The following is a 22,626-nucleotide window of genomic DNA, read 5'->3' as shown; positions in this document are numbered from 1 at the left end:
TATATAGTTCCGGTCACAGAAGACACAATAATCATAAATCACAATTTTAATGAGTAGGCTATACGTTTCCTTTTGGGATCTAATCAAGTTAAAATGTAAATTATGAAGTTTCGATCGAAAGTCTTTAATGACACTCGAGTTAATTCGTGAACGAACCTTCACAATTCGATTTATTGGGGATGTTTACAGGGTAAAACATACATTTGGCAATTGTGGGCGTGGAGGAATTGTGTAGTTCTCTTGACCCAACTGTCATATGAGACACGTAGCCTACAAAAGCAAGTGCCGACTCCACAGTTGCACCTCTGTGTATAGTAAAAGCTTCACGAATCTTGATGCGCTAACCGGTGAAATACTACATCATTTATTTGGATGAATAACTTGACTCTGAACTCAATTTGAGACTCAAGACTCAATTTGAGGAAAATACGTTTTCCGATTAAAACAGTTGCACTTTTCGTCGTTACTATACCAGCCATTGCAGAGATGATCCATGAGTGTATGTTTTCCTCCAAATGGGGGGAATTAGTTTTTAACCTTTGGTACTGCATCAACCCGTTGACAAATTGGACTATTCACGTAATCGACGTTGCGAAAGGAAACAGAATGACCCCACTCTTGTTACTATTACTAGCGGTGAGTGTCATGCATCTTTTGCATGCTTTTATTTATTTGCATTACTAAATGTATGGTTCCGTCAAATCAAGTGCGCCATAAGGTGTCTATTTCACTGAAATCGGCCAGTCGAACCTTACTTTGAATTTTTACAAGTGTATTCACTGACCCTTCCATTCAATCACATTTTCTTAGAGTCTGTGCTGCTTAGCCACACCCACCTATTGTAGTTTAAAAGTGAAACTTGTAAACCTAAACCCAAATTGCTTTGTTGTTCCATACACCTGTTCACAACTAGTCCTCAACCTGCATTCTCGTTTTATTCTAAATATACTAATTATGCTTATGGCAGCTACATTTACACAATCTGACTAGCAGCAAGTCCTGGGTCTGCAGCTACACCCTTCTCAATTACATGCTTTGAACAGTATGACAATAACAATCTTACAGTGGAGCGGATGAAAGGCCAAGACTGTAGGCTTCCTGAAATCTCTTGCCTACTCTCTCTCTCTCTCTCTCTCTCTCTCTCTCTCTCTCTCTCTCTCTCTCTCTCTCTCTCTCTCTCTCTCTCTCTCTCTCTCTCTCTCTCTCTCTCTCTCTCTCTCTCTCTCTATTTCTGTAGTGCTGTCAGGAGATTCTGTCTTTTTATCTTAGTTTTTGTTTTGTTTAATACATTGATGTCTGCACAAATGAAACACTGAAATGAAAATATGTTTCTTCCAATTGCTAAATACACCTCTCATTTGAGAGGTGTGGAGAATCGAGAGACTATTTGTCTGTTGTTGGCCATTCTTTCAAATAGTGTGGATAAGCCCCCTGGGACGTGAGTTAGTCTTAAGCTAAGGTCTGATCAACCTTGTAGGCTAGGTTGTCTGCATGGTGGAGAGTGTATTATGTGGAAAACTTGAAACATCCTTTGTCCCTAGGGGTATCATTGAGGATATGTCCAAGAGCCTCACCAAATCAATAACGTATCACATTTGTTGTATCCCTCTCACTCATATATATCATATAAAATATCATAGAATTAAAAATGAACAGTCAGTGTAGTTGTGTTGTGTTTGTGTTAACAATGCATTATCACTGTTACCACCATATAAATGACAAAACAGGGTCCCTTTCCCCATTCTATTTTTTAAAAACCAATTAGCTGGCTAAATACCCAGTTCAGCCAGAACCCATATAACTTTTCCAATATTGTCCTCTCGACTTCATCAATTGTTTAATAACTAAACATGTACGTGAATGAGTGGAAAACACAACAAGCAAGATCCAAGCAAAATTGTAGAGTTTTGTTTGACTTTTTCCTTACCTTTCATGTATCATGCATTGTTGAATCTGTCAACTCAAAAGTGTTACAACTCTGTCAAATACATTTTTTTAATGTGTAAAACATGGACTTAAGTTCTAGAGGCTTTAAGGGGCTTGAAAGTACACATAGTCTTGAAAGTCAATGGGAAATCACATAGCCACGAGAAGACTAGTTGGTATAATGGACAAATTCTCAAAAACAAACAGGAATTTGAAATGAAGGGAGTGCAGTATATGTTAATTGTTTGGAGTGTGGAACATGCAGAAACACACAAACACACCACCTGTTGACGACTGACCGTGTTGCCTGAGGTGACATGTTGTATCTGTGACCTGACTTCTGTCATTAGGATTCCACAGGCGTTAATCATTTAGATTTCACCTCTCTGCAGCACACCCTGTTCAGAACCCTTATTACTTCTACTTTAATGTTGTGTCAAAAACATTTACTCCTATTGAAATGCTTTGTTGTTTTGTAAAATGCTTATTTATCTGTTCTTTGCAGGTTGGGACTTTGGCCAATCAGGAACCATGTTCCTCAGGCCAGTACACAACCAGTGAAGAATGCTGCAAGCAGTGCCAGCCTGGAGAAGGAGTTCTGAAGCTGTGTGGAGCCAATCAGACGGTCTGTGCCCCCTGCAAGGACAGTGAGTATCATGTACACGCACACAATCTGTCTGTGTTAAGCTCTGGTTAACATGAGTTACCTTGCTAATGGGGTATGAACGTATGGGGCATGATAACTTTGCATCCAATCATTCATCATTGTGTGCAGGTAAACAAGCCCCTTGTCCACATCCTGTCAACTTCTATAATTTACCATACATAGTTGTGGGAACATCGATAAGTCGTCTGGTTTCCAAAGGAATGTCTCAATGATGCCTGTTCTCCAACAAAAGCGCCCATTATGCTTGACCATCTCTACAGTTTTTTTTAAATGAGCACAATTTCAATTATTGGCTGCATATTTTGCATAATTTACTAGGAACCCAAATTAACAACAAAAAAGGAATGTCACACTCCAAAGATAAATTGTAAGTCTTTTAATATTTAATCATCATTGGGTTTATTGATACATTGACAAATAAAGAAGCTATTGTAAAATGTCTAAACTGTGCAGAGGTTTAAACATTGTCACTTAAAATATAAATATACTTTTGTCATTTCGTGACCCCAGGAGATTTATGTTATTTGGTGTCAGAGTAGTTGCCAGTAAAGTAAAATGAACTTTGTTTAAGTATGTTGGGTCTTTCTTGTTAGGACATGACATCCTCTAACCACACAAGTGGTCTTGTGACTTGTGGACTAAAAGAGATAAAAGGACACAGAAATAAGATGATTGCATAATGCCTTAAAGTTTGCCATTATGTATATCAAAACAATATAAAAAGTGTAAACATCTTGAGAGTTTAGCTACTTGAGAAACAGGGTCAAGGATTTAGATTGGCAGAGCTAATCACAGTGAGGAGGACTGAAAGCTGCAGGTTGAGAAGATGAGAAGATGGGAAGATGGTTTAAAGCAGGAGAGTCAAATCTCTATATGGGGACAGAACACTTCTCAACTTGGGCAAGACATTTCATCCCCTCTCTCTCTCTCTCTCTCTCTCTCTCTCTCTCTCTCTCTCTCTCTCTCTCTCTCTCTCTCTCTCTCTCTCGCTCTCTCTCTCTCGCTCTCTCTCTCTCTCTCTCTCTCTCTCTCTCTCTCTCTCTCTCTCTCTCTCTCTCTCTCTCTCTCACACACACACAAACACACTCCTACAGTATAGCACAGTTGCCTACATGCACTTCAAACATAAACAGACCCAAGTTCACATTAGGACACACTGGCAGGCACACCGTCCAAACTTTGTCCACACATGTCTCCAGACATTTTTCCTTGAATTTCTGATACAGTTGGTTCATTCAGGAGTCATTTCATGGGATGGAAAACAAAGGTACAGATTGTTATCTCCATGCTGAATATATGCTGAGCCATGTCCCCCTCCCTCCCCCATAGCTGCAGGCTAGCTTTATTATTGTATTGACTTGCATTATTGATGCATGGCGTTATAATGGATCTGATGGCACAGTTGGGTGGGGGATGGGAAAGAGATGAGGACAGTTGGAGGAGTAAGGATAAGACTTGTGGTATATTACTGGATACATACACACACATACATACATCTTGGTTACACATATTGACACGTTATCATTAATAAGCTATTACATTGTAAATGTAATAGTAATTAAAATACCACAGCTACTTTTTTGTAAATACACTAACCATAAATTACATTTTCAAACTTCACTGAAACTAAAAGAAAATCAAAATGCCTAACTTTAGGATGGGGTCAAGTGAAACTCACAAATATGTTCACATTCCAGTGGTGATGCCTTATTCAGATGGTGAAACATGTTCTCTTCTCTGATCTTTTTCAATTGAGATTGTAACCTCAGTCATTACACTACTGCTCTCGAGCTTTTGGTAGACATGGAAAACCGTTGTCTGTCTCGTGGATTTTCCTGTAGAGGTCAATAGGACAATTAGTCAAGTAAAATCTGCCCTGAAGCCACAGGGAACCTCTGCAGCAGGGACATTGGTTTTATACTGGTTAGGGACCTCAGACCTTTTAAGACTGATGGTTGTGTAATCTTCTGGCTAGCTAATATTTAGTGCATAAGAAATAACACATGAACCAACCATGAAGAAACACAACAATGGTTCCCAGTTGCCCCTGCCCGGAAGCGGGTCACCGGGGCCCCCCCCTGGAGCCAGGCCCGGGGGTGGGGCTCGATGGCGAGCGCCTGGTGGCCGGGCCTTTTCCCATGGAGCCCGGTCGGGCACAGCCCGAAGAGACAACGTGGGACCCTCTTCCAGTGGGCTCACCATCCGCAGGAGGGGTCATGGGGGTCGGGTGCAGTGTGAGACGGGCGGCGGCCGAAGGCGGGGGCCTTGGCGGTCTGATCCTCGGCTGCAGAAGCTAGCTTTAGGGACGTGGAACGTCACCTCGCTGGCGGGAAAGGAGCCTGAGCTGGTGCGCGAGGTAGAGAGTTTCCGGCTAGATATAGTCGGCCTCGCCTCGACGCACAGCACGGGCTCCGGAACCAGTCTCCTTGAGAGGGGCTGGACTCTCTTCCACTCTGGAGTTGCCCTTGGTGAGAGGCGTCGAGCTGGGGTGGGAATACTTGTTTCCCCTCGGTTCGGTGCCTGTACATTGGGGTTCACCCCGGTGGATGAGAGGGTAGCCTCCCTCCGCCTTCGGGTGGGGGGACGGGTCCTCACTGTCGTTTGTGCTTATGCACCAAACGGCAGCTCAGAGTACCCACCCTTTTTGGAGTCTCTGGAGGGGGTGCTGGAAAGCGCTCCTCCCGGGGATTCCCTCGTCCTCCTGGGGGACTTCAATGCTCATGTGGGCAATGACAGTGAGACCTGGAGGGGCGTGATTGGGAGGAACGGCCCCCCCGATCTGAACCCGAGTGGTGTTCTGTTGTTGGACTTCTGTGCTAAACACGGCTTGTCCATAACGAACACCATGTTCAAGCATAAGGGTGTCCATATGTGCACCTGGCACCAGGACACCCGAGGTCTCAGTTCGATGATCGACTTCGTAGTCGTGTCGTCGGACTTGAGGCCGCATGTCTTGGACACTCGGGTGAGGAGAGGGGCGGAGCTGTCAACTGATCACCACCTGGTGGTGAGTTGGCTCCGATGGTGGGGGAGGACGCCGGTCAGGCCTGGCAGGCCCAAACGTAATGTGAGGGTCTGCTGGGAACGGCTGGCGGAACCCTCTGTCAGAAGGAGCTTCAACTCCCACCTCCGGGAGAGCTTCGATCATGTCTCGGGGGGGGCCGGGGACATCGAGTCCGAATGGGCCATGTTCCGGGCCTCCATTGTTGAAGCGGCTGACCGGAGCTGCGGCCGCAAGGCGGTCGGTGCATGTCGCGGCGGTAACCCTCGGACCCGGTGGTGGACTCCGGAGGTGAGGGATGCCGTCAAGCTGAAGAAGGAGGCCTATCGGGCTTTATTGGCTGGTAGGACTCCTGAGGCAGCTGATGTGTACCGGCAGGCCAAGCGGAACGCGGCTCTGGCGGTCGCGGATGCAAAAACCCGGGCATGGGAGGAGTTCGGCGAGGCCATGGAGAATGACTTCCGAACGGCTTCAAAAAGGTTCTGGACCACCATCCGGCGACTCAGGAGGGGGAAGCAGTGCTCTGTCAACACTGTATACGGTGGGGACGGTGCGCTGCTGACTTCGACGGGGGACGTCCTGGATCGGTGGAAGGAATACTTTGAAGACCTCCTTAATTCCACCAACACGTTTTCCGACGTGGAGGCAGAGTCTGGGGACATCGGGGGGGGCCCTCCTATCTCTGGGGCCGAGGTCGCCGAGGTGGTTGAAAAGCTCCGCGGTGGCAGGGCCCCTGGGGTGGACGAGGTCCGCCCGGAGTTCCTTAAGGCTCTGGATGTTGTAGGGCTGTCTTGGTTGACACGACTCTGCAACATCGCGTGGACATCGGGGACAGTGCCTCTGGACTGGCAGACCGGGGTGGTGGTTCCCCTCTTTAAAAAGGGGGACCGGAGGGTGTGCTCCAACTTTAGGGGGATCACACTCCTCAGCCTCCCTGGGAAAGTCTATTCGGGGGTCCTGGAGAGGAGGGTCCGCCGGATTGTCGAACCTCGGATTCAGGAGGAGCAATGTGGTTTTCGTCCTGGCCGTGGAACAGTGGACCAGCTCTATACCCTCCGCGGAGTCCTGGAGGGTACATGGGAGTTCGCCCAACCAGTCTACACATGTTTTGTGGATTTGGAAAAGGCGTTCGACCGTGTCCCTCGGGGGCTCATGTGGGGGGTGCTCCGAGAGTACGGGGTACCGGATTCCCTGATCGGGGCTGTCCGGTCCCTGTACGACCGGTGCCAGAGTTTGGTCCGCATTGCCGGTAGTAAGTCGAATTTGTTTCCGGTGAGGGTTGGACTCCGCCAGGGCTGCCCTATGTCACCGATTCTGTTCATTACCTATATGGACAGGATTTCTAGGCGCAGCCAGGGTGTTGAGGGGGTCCGGTTTGGTGACCTCAGGATCGGGTCGCTGCTTTTTGCAGATGATGTGGTCCTGTTGGCTTCATCGGGCCGTGACCTTCAGCTCTCACTGGAGCGGTTCGCAACCGAATGTGAAGCGGCTGGGATGCGAATCAGCACCTCCAAATCTGAGGCCATGGTTATCGACCGGAAAAGGGTGGAGTGCCATCTCCGGGTCGGGGAGGAGATCCTGAACCAAGTGGAGGAGTTCAAGTATCTCGGGGTCTTGTTCACGAGTGAGGGAAGAATGGAGCGCGAGGTCGACAGGCGGATCGGTGCGGCGTCCGCAGTGATGCGGGCTCTGCATCGGTCCGTCGTGGTGAAGAAGGAGCTGAGTCGAAAGGCGAAGCTCTCTATTTACCAGTCGATCTACGTTCCTACCCTCACCTATGGTCACGAACTATGGGTAGTGACCGAAAGAACGAGATCGCGAATACAAGCGGCCGAAATGAGCTTTCTCCGCAGGGTGTCCGGGCTCTCCCTTAGAGATAGGGTGAGAAGCTCGGTCATCCGGGAGGGGCTCAGAGTAGAACCGCTGCTCCTCCGCGTCGAGAGGAGCCAGCTGAGGTGGCTCGGGCATCTGATTAGGATGCCTCCTGGACGCCTCCCTGGTGAGGTGTTCCGGGCACGTCCCACTGGGAAGAGGCCCCGGGGAAGACCCAGGACACGCTGGAGGGACTATGTCACTCGGCTGGCCTGGGAACGCCTCGGGGTCCCCCAGGAAGAGGTGGTGGAAGTGGCCGGGGAGAGGGAAGCCTGGGCCTCCCTGCTTAGGTCGTTGCCCCCGCGACCCGATCCCCGGACAAGCGGAAGATGACGAGACGAGACGAGACGAGAAATAACACATGAAAATGCACATACAATTGAACTCAGAACAACAATATGTTAACATTGACAGTTTTATTGTACTAGTACAGTGCCGGTTGGCGGCGAACGTGTGTATATGTATTTCTTACGAGATCCTTGGTTCCATCTTTTAGTGTAAATCAATGCATGTTTATTCATTTCTCACAAGATCCACAACTACATCGCTTAATGCAGCCAGGGCGTCACATCACATGGAAAGGTGGATATGATTCAAGGGTTCCATGGCTTGGATTTTGGGTTTTAAGTCTGTAGTAATTATTTGTCGATGAAATCAATATTTCAAACCAAATTAATATACTTGCGGAAAAATATAGAATGAACTCCTTCTAAATTAAATAGATATCACGAGCATAGCACTTCTCATGCTTCATGAAACTCTAGTTATCTGACATTGCCCGCAGTGAAAACCAATAACATCCAATGGGCTGATATGTCTGTAATTAATTACTGACTAAGTTACCATTCAACTATAAACATTCAGTTATGAAATACTTGGTGTACAGATACACATTATAAAACCGGTGTACAATGGTCAGACCCACTCATTCGGTATGTAGGGTACAGTGGCGGCTGGTGGCTCAAAAAATTGGGGAGGACCGGAGAAAAAACTAACTAAGTTGTGTTTTTTTTGTAGCAATAAGCCGACCAGCAACGTATTGTAAATGTACTTTAACTTTGGTAACGTAATGCATCTGAATTCTATCCCCATCTTCCATAGCTCTAAGTATCAAATATAATATACCGTATAGCCTATCGATCATAACACCAAGGATGAAAAAAATTTGCCTGGTGAAGAAGAGGGAAAGACGCATCTAATCATTGCGGGCATGGGTCTGTTTTTAAAAAGGAAAAACAAGATACAGATAATAACTCTTTATTAATCAGCTAGGCAAATTTGGTCTATGCGGTTTTCCCCCAGAAGCTTGAATCTCATGTCAGCATTTATAAGCTCCCTGCTTTGTGTTTTGCCGATGTTCCTAGGGTCGCAGTACAGTACCCCTCGATCCTTCATACTTATAACACTTATAGTCTAACATTCTCAATATTCTGTGTAGGCTAAAAACTAAAGGGCAAGCTAGCTAATAGTAACAGGACACAAATTCAAATTGATAAAAACAAGAAAACCATTTATATACTTTCTTAGTCTCCTTTAACACGAAAGACCTAATTTGAATTTAATAATATTACAAAAATGCTCAAATGTCACTCTCAGTCTCTAAAAAACGTCACACATTTTCGCTTATGTCTTTCACCCCCAATAATGCTCTCTGGATTGGCTGAACAGCATGTCAGTTCATACTGCGGAAGCTTTGATTGCTGGGAGGCAGTCCTCCGGAAGTTGTATTATTTACCATGCATGTCTATGGATGGGGGTTTAGGCCCACCAGCCACTAGGTTTTGTATTGAAGTCAATGCAGCCAGAGGAGGATGGAGGCTAGCTGTCCTCCGGATGTACCATAGGATGTACAGACATGATTATGGGGGGTGGGGTGGGGGGGCCTGGGCATTTTGTCATGGGGCCCGGGATTCCTAGCAACAGCCCTGAGTGTAGCTCAACATGGCACAGTGTTTCCCACAGGATGTTATGAGACTGTGGTGGGGTGAAGCTCGGCCCCTCTAGACGGATCAGGGGGTTTACTCTCTGGAAGAATATTTCAGGTTTTACAGTTAAATCCAGCAATCTGGTGTACTTTGTGAGAAAAAATGAGAGGCTATCTATTAAGAATTTTGAGCAAACTAGTGCTCTTCTTTTAGGTAAGAAGATTATGCTGTTTGTTATGTAAGTGCAAGGGGTAAAGGTCTAGCACACATCTCAGTGACCTCAGTCATAATGCCATTCAGGATTCCACCTTACAATGTTGGCTTGCATCTAGATGGCATTAACAAAATAAATATTTCACATATACACCAACTTCAGCGTTAGCTACTTCAACATCATTTATAGTCATGGTTATATGATGAGCCAACTGAGCCAACTGAAAATTGTTACATTGTGTACTCATAGTTCCATTCATTTTGAAACTATAATGGGACAAATTAGACTATGGTGGGTGCATAGTATATACCGTGTCGAGTGGATTGTTTTTATGAGTGATTCGCAACATATAAATATAAACATGTTTGCCGCCACAGTGTTTCCCATTCATTGGCTAGCTAGACTGTGGCAAAAACCTGTTTATATTTATATGTTGCGAATGGATCTCAAGATGATTGTGCCACAGACACACCCACATACACACACACACACACACACACACACATAGATACCTTTATACTTCGATAGCACACTACATTACTTATAGAATGAATGGGTCAATGGGTTTCTATGAGAATTCAACTGGAGCTGGTGGTATTCCATCAACGTCTCTAACGAAGCCGCGCTTACACGAAAAAGCCTCGCTTAGGTAAACATCAACTTAGAATTAAGCCTCAAGCCGTTCCACTAACGTTCATTAAAAATATCCTAAAGAATAAGAATCAGAATTTACTTTATTCGCCAAGGTAAGTTCACACAAACATGGACTTTACTGTGGCTGAAAGGTGCATACGATAAACATATGAGAATCTTAAATAGACAAAGTAGGTTACAACAGTCCCTAATTCTAAACAATACTATACAATCAAAATATAAAAATAAGATAAAATAAATTATAAGATATGACTGTTTATGGTCTTATAAATAAGAGTTATAAATAAATGCGTTCACTGACAGTGGGAGTCCTTACAGTGGGTGTTCACTACAGCTGAGCATGCGGCCTGGGCGTTAACGCTTGTGTAGTGCATTGTGGGAAGGAGCAGAGCCTTGCAAACTGAAATATTCTTAACTGTATGTAAATGAGGAGCTTTGAATGCAAGCGTCAGCCAGTCGGATTGTTTTCTTCGCTAGTTAAGTTTTGACTGGCAACATAATGACGTTTGAAACACTACAGTTGTCAGCAAGCAGTTAAACCCACGGTGCCCAAAGAAAAAAGGTTCACATTGTGGGGTGTAAAGGTTTTCTGGATTCAGATAAGACGATGAAAGTCAAACTCACGTCCATTTTGCCATGGTAGCAACACCGCAGGGTAACACCATACATTTAAATAATCACAATAAACATCCCCACAAACTGCATTAAGCAAGAAATACATCTAATAATCATGGACACTGCCAGTCGGCTCTGCACTAGTTTAAGTGAAAAACAGGAGCGATCCCTTTCTGTGGTCCAAAGCTGATGTCCATCCATCATCATCCACTTGTCTGGGATTGGGCCACAGTGTCAGCAGGCTAAGCAGGGTGTTCCAGATGTCCGTCTCCCCAGCAACGCTTTCCAGCTTGTCCTGGGGAGGCGTTCTCGGGCCAGATGAGAAATATCATCCCTCCAGGCTCCAGCAAGGTCTGGGTCTAGGCCGGGGTCTCCTCCCAGTTGCACGTGGCTGGAAAACCTCCAAAAGAAGGTGCCCAGGAGGCGTCGTGGTCAGATGCCTGAACAACCTCAACTGGCTCCAGTCCAAGCTCCCAATGGTGATGTGCCGGTCCTAAATCAGGCACATTCATATTGTTTTTTCAGTTTATATTGGGTCAAATGATTGCATAAAACATGTTAAATTATATTGAATTTTTGCGGGAGAATCGTGAATCTCATTTAATCCAGAAACCTACAGCCCTAGCAGTAGCAAAGAGTATCGACTCATGAACACACAGTTTCTACAGATTGCCGCTGTTTTGCAAGCCATGCTACCATTGTAGGAAATGCAGAAGAGTGTCGTTAGAAGCTTGTAAAAATGTATCAAAAAATCAAACATCTTCAAAAGGATGAATTCACGTAAAACTCCTGGACCGAATAAGATCCCTGGCAAAGTACTGTGCATGTGCAGAACATCTAGAAAATATATTCACTGACATTCATAAACATAAGTTAGTATTGCTTTTGGATGACTTATCTTCTTCGGATGGCTTATTATCCTGTTTGTACAATTTAGTATCCCTTCCCCCCCCCACCCCCCCGAGGCGCAAACCACAACACGGACATGTGACGTGTCGCGGTTGGCCCCCACTGGTGGTAGTGCATTTGAATCTCAAGGATAGCGGGAGGGTTAATTTAGTTTGATGCACTTGGGAAATTGCTGCCCCCTCTTCATACCGCACCTGTCACTGAAGACTGCCTCCCAACCTCACACCTGTCACAGAAGACTGCCTCCCAACCTCACACCTGTCACAGAAGACTGCCTCCCAACCTCACACCTGTCACACACAATGAACACCCAAAATTAGATCTGGTATACCCCCTGTATAAATACCAGAAAACAAAGACAATGTTCCGCATGCTAAAAGAACGTGCATCCATAGACTTTGAAGGTCCACTGGAGGACAGTTTTTGATTGTGGATGATGCACACAGCGTGAATAGGTACTGCAACACTTTGAACAAGTTGATGCACCAAAAAAAAACTAGAAAAGTGGCACCTGCATCAGCCATGATAAAAAGACAGCTGTGCACACGATTCGGATCTGGAGCTATGGTACCAGATTGCATTACCTGGAGCATCCACAAGGATAAACTATTGCCAGGAATTACCTATGGGAAAGCAACCCCAGATCCAGTACTGGAAACTTACCATAGTTACGAACATGAAAAATGCTCCTGACTTGTCTAAACCAGTCTAAGGGCCTGCTGAGAATACTTCAGTCTGGGCCAACATGATCACCTCTAAGAGACTGTGGACGTCATAATTATCCTGCAAGAGACGGATGACCCCCTGTTGAATCTTTAGCATAGTATGCATAAGTTCATTCAAAAGTGCATTGACAAGAGTGCAAAAAAGTGGATAAACTCACAACAAATGAATGATTGTCCTAGACATAAACCTACTTAGCATACTTATTTAGTAGTTTGTTGATGGTCCCTAAACATTTGCATTGGCTCTGGCTGGTTGTAAAGACCGATGTGTTGCGGTGTACGTTGTAGTAGAGTCGGCAAGATAAGACGAGACAACACTGGCTGTCCAAATATTTGTTTGTAATATCAAACTTCAAACTAATGATTTTTGCGGCATTCTGTGCATCCCAAACTAATAATATATTATTTTCTAATATATTCACAATGAAGAGAATTACATTTAATTGAGAACTAAAAGTGATATCTTTGAGAACATTTGTCAAAATGGCTTATGTATGAGCTTTTTACCTTTTTAAAAGTAATTTTACCCTATGTGTTTTCCCCAGGTGAGACATTTTCTGAAAACTTCAGCCATAAAGAAGAATGCCAGCTTTGTACGCATTGCACGGGCCTCCTTCGCATGCAGACGCCTTGCACTGACTCCAACAATGCCATCTGTGTGTGTGACTACGACTACTACCTGAACGAGTTGTCTAACCGGTGTGAGCGCTGCACCAAATGCCCTGAGGGCCAGGGTATGCTGTATGGCTGTGACCATGATAGTGACACGGTGTGTGAGGAATGCACCAGGGACAGCTACTCTGACCAGGAGAGCTCCCGGGAGCCTTGTCTACCCTGCACCATTTGCGATGAGGGAGAGCTGGAAGTAAAAGCCTGCAACTCTTCCAGTGATACTGTCTGCCAAGGTAAGATATACCAAATTTTTTATGTTTGAAACTTAACAAAACCTGTTTTGACTTTACTGGCAATTGTTTGAATGTACTAATCAATCAAGAAACTTGTAAGAAGCGTAATTCTAAACGTCATGTGTGTATGTCAGATGATGATGACATCATGCACATGTGCTTAATTATCTGGTAGGATGATTTAATCTCACAGTGGAATGACTTTAATGTGATAGTCGGCTGCTCAGTATCTGTGTGAGCATAAAGGAAGAAACATCCATGAAACAATCTCAAATTTAGTCATCATGCCTACTTCAACACCGCAATTCAAACCATATGCCACCCTATCATTGTATCATATCTCTTGACACTATGGTTGTTATTGTCTGATAGATGTAAATGTCACATGCTCATCCCATACAAAGACCACCCTCTCTCTGTCTCCTGAAGACTGTAAGAAGGTCAAAGCCAGGGAGATCCTTTTCTGTCATTCCACCCTGTGGGCATTACATGAATTCCCCATGATCCATGTCACCACATATTCCAAGTTCTATGCTACCCCGATTAAATCAACGCTTTTGTGAGGTAACGATAAAGGGAGTCTGTTGAGAAGCCGTTTGCTGGGCTGTAGGCGGTCAGTTCTTATCTTGATGGTGCTGACAGTTTGCACTAAAAAGGAATCTTTTGTGCTCTCCCAAGATCCCCTTTGGTGTTGGGGTCTTCAGCTCATGGGGCAGTTGGACTATTTGAGGGACCTACAGATAACTTCAACAGAGACAAAGAATCAGAGATAGACATTTCTGCACATTACGTCAATGCTACTATTGGACTGAACTACGTTGGTGTTGACTTGGTCAAAGCATTGCAATTTACACTTAATACACTACATAAGTTCCTCCAACTGAGGATGCTTGATGGTTAATATTTAAGAAAGGGGACTACTCAACTCTTGTCCCCTTTGTTTGGCTAATGGGTAGTCATGCCAGCCGCGTATAGCCCTCCTCGCCGGTCAATACGGATCCGTATTGCCCTCTGACGTCATCTTCAAAATGAGCGATATCGACGAGTCAGCTGCCGAGTTTTACTATCCAGATGATGCTGAAAAGATTTGTCATCGAAAGTGAGGATGAAGACTAGACTCTTTGAATCACTTGTGTCGTTATTTCGTGTTGAAATTAAAGCCATTTTAGCAGAACCATGTTGTCCGCTTTCTATCAAAAGTAATGAGTTGCTAGGCAACACATGAAACACAGCGTGAGAAGACTTGAGAGCTAGCAACAATTAGCCTAGAGGTACCATTTATTAAAAATAAAAAAATAAAAATGCCATATATTAAACTATATATATACGGCTTTTTACGTTCCAGCTTCAGTTTGATATTTCCCGGCATGACTCACTAAGTAGTTATTATTTTGATGCTGAAAAAACATTGGTGTTGCTTTAGGAGTGTAATGTCACAAGCGTTGTAAAATAAAAATATCATAAAATTAGTGTAAAATTAGTCCTCAACAGAAGCTTTCCACTTTTGATCTTAGTGAAATTAAACTGTTTTGGGGGTACAACTGTGCAGTTATACCCTAACCTCAATTATACTTGAAAAATAACAAGACAAGTTGGCAACACTTTAAATTAAGGTCATATTAGCTTCCATGGGACTTATTTATTTTTGGGATGGACAGACCTGGGACCACTTCATCTGTGGTTAAATGGTCAACCAATGACCATCTACCTACTTGTTGAAAATGTGGTTAAAACACTCAGGGCCCTATCTTGCACCCAGCACAATTGACTTAGTCAACAACGCAAGTGTCATACCTAGTTTGCACTCGACGCAAAGGCGACTTTTCCCTCCACAGACGCACTTCAAAATGACTTTGCTCTCCCGTGGGCGGTTCAGCGAGAAAGGAGGCGTGTTCGGGCGTAAACGTTCCCTGGTGCTATCTTGCAGTTTCCAAAAAACAATTACGCTACTGACGTGGAAAAAGGAAAAACGTTGTCTAAAGTCAATGGCGCATGATTCAGATGCTATTTTAAGGGCGCAAGCTTGGTCCGTGCGCACGGCTGGCGAGGCCAGGGTCTTCTTTCTGCGAAGCTACGTTACATTGTTTTGGTTTATGGTTTGTTAAATTTCTTCAATGATTATAAAAAGATTTTCATAAGAAATGTCTATGTATATGAACTTTATTTGTAACAACTGTGGCAATACCTCCCATGACTGTTTAACCGAAGCTATTTTGGTTAGGTTTCTTCTCCCATGCCCATCAGAATCAGAATTCGGTTTATTCGCCATGAAGCTTATGTTAGCCTACACAAATACGCGATTTACTGTGGCAGGATATCGAAGGAGAATGTCGGTCTCTTCCTGTGAACCGCTCCCGGCGTGCGCCTGGCAAATCCGCCGTTATAAAAGCAATTCGCCATGGAAGCGCTGCTCTTAAAGGGAATGTGAGATGATGCTCTGATTGGTTTATTGCACGTTACGCCCAAACCACACCCATTAGTAATGTAGCTACTTCAGACCAACCCTTTTTAGATTTTATAACAACCAAGCTGAAGTCATGCCCACAAAGTTACTTGCGCTTTGCGTTTTGATACTTGCGTTTCAGATCGTCAAAATAGGGGGGCATGTGTTGATCTCATAGGCTATAACGGTTACTAAGGAATAACTGGAAAACCATTTGGTTTTGATAGAATTATTGACATCAGGTTATTAGTATTACTAATCCTCTGTATGTTCTTATAACTTAAATATATATTTTTAACTAACTTCCTTTATCTGCCTTATAAACACACAATGTTCCAGAGAACTTGAAGAAAACTTGTTTGGAAATAAACACAGGTTGCTGACTCCAAACACAAGTGCTTTGTGCGTCTTTCCCCCCAGGCCAGTTAGATGAGGTCTTTGGTGTCTCATCCTCCAGGGAATGCAGTCTGAGCAGATTTTTATGACATTCCAGAAAAATATCTATGACATTCTGAGGTTGTTTAAGTTTGATAAAAACAATAGTAAAGGCTTTCTTGGGCAGTTTTCCTCCTGTTAAACTAGGCCAGTAATATTTCCCCCCACTGAAAGTTTCTCTCCTTACTGAGTTTTTGTAATAGATTTGTTTTTTTGAGGGATACTCTGCAGACTGTTAATCTAAGCTGTATTTTATTTTGTATTCTTGCACCTTATTTAAGTTGCTACTGAGGTCGTAACCATTGTACCCTATTTAAATGTGGTGTCATTGTCCTACAGTTAGCTTCTCATTTAGCTGAGGCTTGGTTAGGTACCAGAAGTCGTTTGTCCCCGGGTAGTCTTGCAGAGTCTTACCAAAGATAAAGAAAGTGCTGTAGGTTTTCAACCCTGATGTAGGTCACTGAACAGGGTCAAAGGTTAATGGAAGGTTGGGAGAGTGGATGTAGAGGGGTATTTCAAGGATGTATGGCATTTCTGTGGAATAAATCCCCAATGAAACATAAATCAAATATAAAAGACTCATTATAAAATAGTTTTGAGGGTCACAATAGCACAAGTGTAAGTGAAGTTGATAAAATACATTTTATGAACGCTAATAAAAAGCATTGGGCCTCATTCTCGAACATTTTCTTTAGTTTCTTCTGAATTATTTCTTAGGGGCTTCGGAAAAACAACATAAGAAAAAGACATCCGCCAAATTCATGAACGCTTGAAAATGTGTTCCTACGCAGCAGAGGTTTTTTGAGCTGTGCTCCCCGGGAAGACCTTTCTTAAGGTGAAAGCTCGTCTTCGTGCTCCTGAATTTGCATACATATACGCCCCGACAGCTCCTTATAAGGGCACGCAACAGCAGTGACGTGTGCAGTCAGAATCGAAACAATTAGGAAAGCAACAGGAACGCAAGTTATGTCCAAGCGAAAAACAACCGGTGAATTCTTGCAATGTCATACTAGTAAGATAAGTATTTGGAATTGTTCTCCACTAGATCTAATAGTGTACACTAAGCAAGGTTAATTATTCTAATTATTTAAATCTGAGGATGTTTGTTAAGGCAAGCCGTTTTATCATTTAACCAATGAATTCTTGATATCCAAAATTTGAATTCTTGATATCAAAAATACAATTCTAAGCTTTTTTAGTAAGTATGACAAGCCGTTTTCTCATTTAACCAATGAATTGTTGATATCCAGAATTCGAATTGTTGATATCCAGAATTGAATTCTTGATATGCAAAATTTGAATTCTTGATATCCAAAATGCAATTCTTGATATCCAGAATTCGAATTTTGGATATCAAGAATTCATTGGTTATATGATAAAACGGTTTGCCATAGTCTGTAGAGTTGATGTGAACACAATCACCAACGATTTTTCATAACTTCATTAACACTTCAAACACGGAGAGTTTTCTTAAATGCGATTCCTTTGATCCTTGTGGTTTTTTAAGGAATCGCATTTGAGACAACTCTGGCCGATTTACGACTGCTATTTCGAGTTCGGAAAGTCTTCTGAAGTTCAGAACAAATCCCAGATGAGAAAACTTTCATGAATGCCAAATGTTTTCCTAAATCCAATTCAGAAGAAATTCCTTCTTAAATTCTTCTTAACTGCGTTCGAGAATGAGGCCCAATGAGTTATTCAGAAAAGGAAGAAGAGGAATGGCTAAGACATAGAGAAAAAAAATTGACACAATGTGAAATGGATGTTTTAATGTTTGAAATAGTCAGAAGAGTAGCGCCCCAACACTACTGCCAGGGTTCCCGCTCACAGTGAGACAGCACAGAGTTTAATGGCTCACAGTGAGACAGCAGAGAGTCTAAGACCTGCTGGCAAGATGGACTCTGATAGTGCTCTTTTTGACACCTGGGTGTGATCAGTCCCGCTCAAAAGGGGGTCCTCTTCACCACAACCATGTTGTGGATGGGATAGGAGGCATAGCCCATAATAACCAGCAGCTTGGAAGGTGTCCATGCCTCTGCCACTCCCCCCAGGGTGCCAAGGTTAGTGCCCAGAACAGAGCTTGCTTTCCTGATCAGTTTGTTCATTGTGTTGGCATCACGTGCCTTGATGCTGGCACCCTAACACACCACAGTGAAGGAGATGGCACAGGGGACCACAGACCGGTAGGATGCCTGCAGTTGTAAGCTGCACACGTCTAAGGACTGAACCTGACTCAGCAGAGCCAGCTCTGTCCCTTCCTGTAACCAGCCACTGCAGCCTGTCAAAGAGAACTGTAGAGACACTGTAATGACAATGAAAACTCCCACCCGAGCCTCATACACCTAGCCTGGCTGCCAGCCCAACTTCTCCCCGCCCACAAAAAGAGTTGGTCGGGAAGTTGGGTCTGGAGGGTCTCGTATTGGGAACAACTACATAAAACCAGGATCTGGGCGTACCAATGAAATTGCCAGGGCGGGCTTTATACGATGATGGACAGATGATCAACAGTAACGTAATCAACAACGTCACAATGCCTGCAGCACCTAAAACACGCTTTGTAACCTGGAAGGTGCATCTGCGTCTCATCCTGGTTACAGAACAAACATTCCCTCCCCACCTTAGGATCAAGGTGTATCATGTGTCTGTTTGTAGAGATGTCCCCATGGATAATCCTCCCCTGTGCATCAGCTGTATGCTTCTCTAAGGGAGGCTTTAGGCCGAAATATGCTACTCCGACTCCGTTTACGGATGGATGGGCAGGCAGACGGATACGGACGGATACGGACGGATACGATAGACTCTTTTTCGTTTATGGTTCTCCGTAGGCTGTGGGTGCTGAAAACAATTCACCGCCAGAAGAGTAGGTGGCGCAACGTTTTTTTGTCGAAGACGACCTTAGAGAAACCGTCTTTGTGTGGAAGCTGTCGTCGAGTTTTTATTTACCTTGGTTATCAAAAAGTCGGAGCAAATTTACGAATTAGCCGTTTCATCAATAAAATAAGCACATTTTCAGCAACTACACTGCAAAAATTCAGGAGGTGCACGTCAAGCTCTCCCAGGCTCTTGGAGAGCTCAGAGGGCGTTCCCCGTAGAGGAGGGTGTTCCCATGTGTCTGTTTTTTAGAAAACGGAGAAGCATTTATTGGCCTTTATACATGACACATTTTGACAAAAGTAACTCAGAAGGCCTTCCTGTTCACTTGATCCAGCTTGATCTGGTTGAAAGGGAGTTCAGCTATTTCTGCTGCTATTTCTTTTGTGTTTTGGTTAGACTTAAAGACCTGCTATGTAGACAAGGGCATAACCATGGTTTAGACATTGGGGGGGTCCAAATGAATACCCTTCCCCATCATAATTTTTTTGTTAAGTGCATTGCCTACAATTCTATATTTATATATGAAAATTCAGACATTTACAACATTTTGAGGACTACATTGACTATTTGAATTCACATCTCAAGGAATAGTGTAATTTCTCAGAGACAGTGCCTGCATTGTGACCACATTTTATCAGAAAAACATCGACTCATGCTTTTAAGAGGCTACTCGTTTTATTTGCTTACACATTTAGCTCGGTATCAAGTTAATTACTGTCTGAAAAAACGTGTATGCTTGGCTGCTGGTCCAGTGTTCTCTGCTGTTTAGGTAACCTCAAATCCTCCATTACTCTACCTCCTCTCCAATACGTTAACTAACGTTACTTTCTTTGCACTCAACTGACTGACGAAAAAGTGTTAACCATGACAACGGACATGGATTCAAACGAAATCATACAGGTGTACAATTAGGAGGGGGGATTATGTTTTTCCTAACAAACAGAAATACATTGAAAATAAATAACACGGAACAAGAGACCGATCCATTGACAGGGTTCATAAAAGGAGAACATATATTTTTTAAATATTTTCTGCTGTATATTGGGGGGGACAGATAGGTATTTTGTCAATATTGGGGGGGACACGACCCCCCCAAAGAATGCATGGTTACGCCCTTGCATGTAGATATGGTTAAATGGTTTATTTAGAAACCCTTCACTTAGAGTAAGCAGCAGCAGGCAGGGTGGAAAGCAGGAGTGCAGAGGGAGAGGAAGGGAGACATGTTAAAGGTTGTTCTGTCCTCATAGTACATCATGTCTAGTAGTATTTTGTCTTAGTATATATCTTTTTTCAAAGCGACAAGGAAAATATTCCCTACATCTACATTCAATAAAAATAAAAAAAAGCTGTGACCAAACTCTGACCAATAGTTTTTGAATTGAATGTTTTATGTGTGTCATCATAATGTCTACAACCATGGCTGGTGGCTACTACATTCTTTTACCAACTTTGGTTTCATTTCTTTTCACTAAAGCTCAATGGCCAGATTGTGAACTTTTAACCTCTTCAGTACAATGTGAGGCAGTTATACTGATGAGACATGCAGTTAATGTCTCAAATTCCCTCCAACTAGAAACAATGAATGGTTTCCTTGCTGCACGACTCCATTTTAGAATTTGGACTTAACCATTCCCAAAAATTCCTATAGGTTTGTGACAGTGTCAGTGTACTTGACCTCCTTCATACCCAAGTTTCTTATAAATTAATGAGACTTCTTTGCATTGGTAATTGTGTTTCCTCACATTTGCAGGATAGATTCATTGGCTTGGCATTCACAAATAATTTGAGCATTGCACTCATTCTTATTCCTTCCTGTTAGCATGCAAGGGCATATTTGGGCATATTTGGACACAACCATAACTCATGGCACTTGCATACAGGGAAATTAAATGAAGTAAATTTAAAAAAACTTCCCATTTAATGTACAGAGTTGGTGTTCTGTGTGGTCTTTAGTCATGTCATTCAGAATTTGAATAATACAGACATTTAATGAGACAAAGATTAACAAAACAAAAGTACAGTGAGATTGATATGGGGTGTAGTAAAGAAGAAACAGGTAGTGCAGTAACAGAGAGACTTAGAAACAGGTAGTGCAGTAACAGAGAGAGACTTAGAGACAGGTAGTGCAGTAACAGAGAGACTTAGAGACAGGTAGTGCAGTAACAGAGAGAGACTTAGAGACAGGTAGTGCAGTAACAGAGAGACTTAGAAACAGGTAGTGCAGTAACAGAGAGACTTAGAGACAGGTAGTGCAGTAACAGAGAGACGTAGAGACAGGTAGTGCAGTAACAGAGAGACTTAGAGACAGGTAGTGCAGTAACAGAGAGACTTAGAGACAGGTAGTGCAGTAACAGAGAGACTTAGAGACAGGTAGTGCAGTAACAGAGATAGACTTAGAGATAGGTAGTGCAGTAACATAGAGAGACTTAGAGACAGGTAGTGCAGTAACAGAGAGAGACTTAGAGACAGGTAGTGCAGTAACAGAGAGACTTAGAGACAGGTAGTGCAGTAACAGAGAGACTTAGAGACAGGTAGTGCAGTAACAGAGAGACTTAGAGACAGGTAGTGCAGTAACAGAGAGAGACTTAGAGACAGGTAGTGCAGTAACAGAGAGAGACTTAGAGACAGGTAGTGCAGTAACAGAGAGACTTAGAGACAGGTAGTGCAGTAACAGAGAGAGACTTACAGACAGGTAGTGCAGTAACAGAGAGAGACTTAGAGACAGGTAGTGCAGTAACAGAGAGAGACTTAGAGACAGGTAGTGCAGTAACAGAGAGAGACTTAGAGACAGGTAGTGCAGTAACAGAGAGACTTAGACAGGTAGTGCAGTAACAGAGAGACTTAGAGACAGGTAGTGCAGTAACAGAGAGACTTAGAGACAGGTAGTGCAGTAACAGAGAGACTTAGAGACAGGTAGTGCAGTAACAGAGAGACTTAGAGACAGGTAACAGAGAGACTTAGAGACAGGTAGTGCAGTAACAGAGAGAGACTTAGAGACAGGTAGTGCAGTAACAGAAAGAGACTTAGAGACAGGTAGTGCAGTAACAGAGAGACTTAGAGACAGGTAGTGCAGTAACAGAGATTTAGAGACAGGTAGTGCAGTAACAGAGGGAGAGAGAGACAGGTGGTGCAGGAACAGAGAGAGAGAGACGGGTGGTGCAGGAACAGAGAGAGAGATACGGGTGGTGCAGGAACGGAGAGAGAGAGACGGGTGGTGCAGGAACAGAGAGAGAGAGACGGGTGGTGCAGGAACAGAGAGAGAGAGACGGGTGGTGCAGGAACAGAGAGAGAGAGACGGGTGGTGCAGGAACAGAGAGAGAGAGAGACGGGTGGTGCAGGAACAGAGAGAGAGAGACGGGTGGTGCAGGAACGGAGAGAGAGAGACGGGTGGTGCAAGAACAGAGAGAGAGAGACGGGTGGTGCAGGAACAGAGAGAGAGAGACGGGTGGTGCAGGAACAGA

At 43.8% G+C, this 22,626-nt stretch overlaps 1 protein-coding gene across 2 annotated transcripts in view; it reads left to right on the top strand.

Annotated features, from left to right (window-relative positions):
• Positions 1-320: 320 nt before the first annotated feature.
• The window catches only part of ngfrb (nerve growth factor receptor b), a 44,333-nt gene continuing 22,027 nt past the window's right edge, over positions 321-22,626 (top strand). The window contains exons 1-4 of one of the 2 annotated variants that reach the window (XM_084671056.1): positions 321-636; positions 2,432-2,573; positions 13,054-13,413; positions 20,676-20,681. In XM_084671056.1, the coding sequence (XP_084527182.1) occupies positions 487-636; positions 2,432-2,573; positions 13,054-13,413; positions 20,676-20,681 (658 nt within the window). In that variant the 5' untranslated portion in view covers positions 321-486. The remainder of the gene's footprint in view (positions 637-2,431; positions 2,574-13,053; positions 13,414-20,675; positions 20,682-22,626) is intronic. The other variant, XM_084671055.1, reaches the window with a different exon arrangement.

The sequence above is a fragment of the Hypomesus nipponensis genome, chromosome 13 (assembly GCF_054491055.1).
Source record: "Hypomesus nipponensis isolate SF chromosome 13, ASM5449105v1, whole genome shotgun sequence".
Lineage (NCBI taxonomy): Eukaryota > Metazoa > Chordata > Actinopteri > Osmeriformes > Osmeridae > Hypomesus > Hypomesus nipponensis.
The sequence above is the reverse complement of the archived record's forward strand: the minus strand, read 5'-3'. Positions and strand labels throughout refer to the sequence as shown.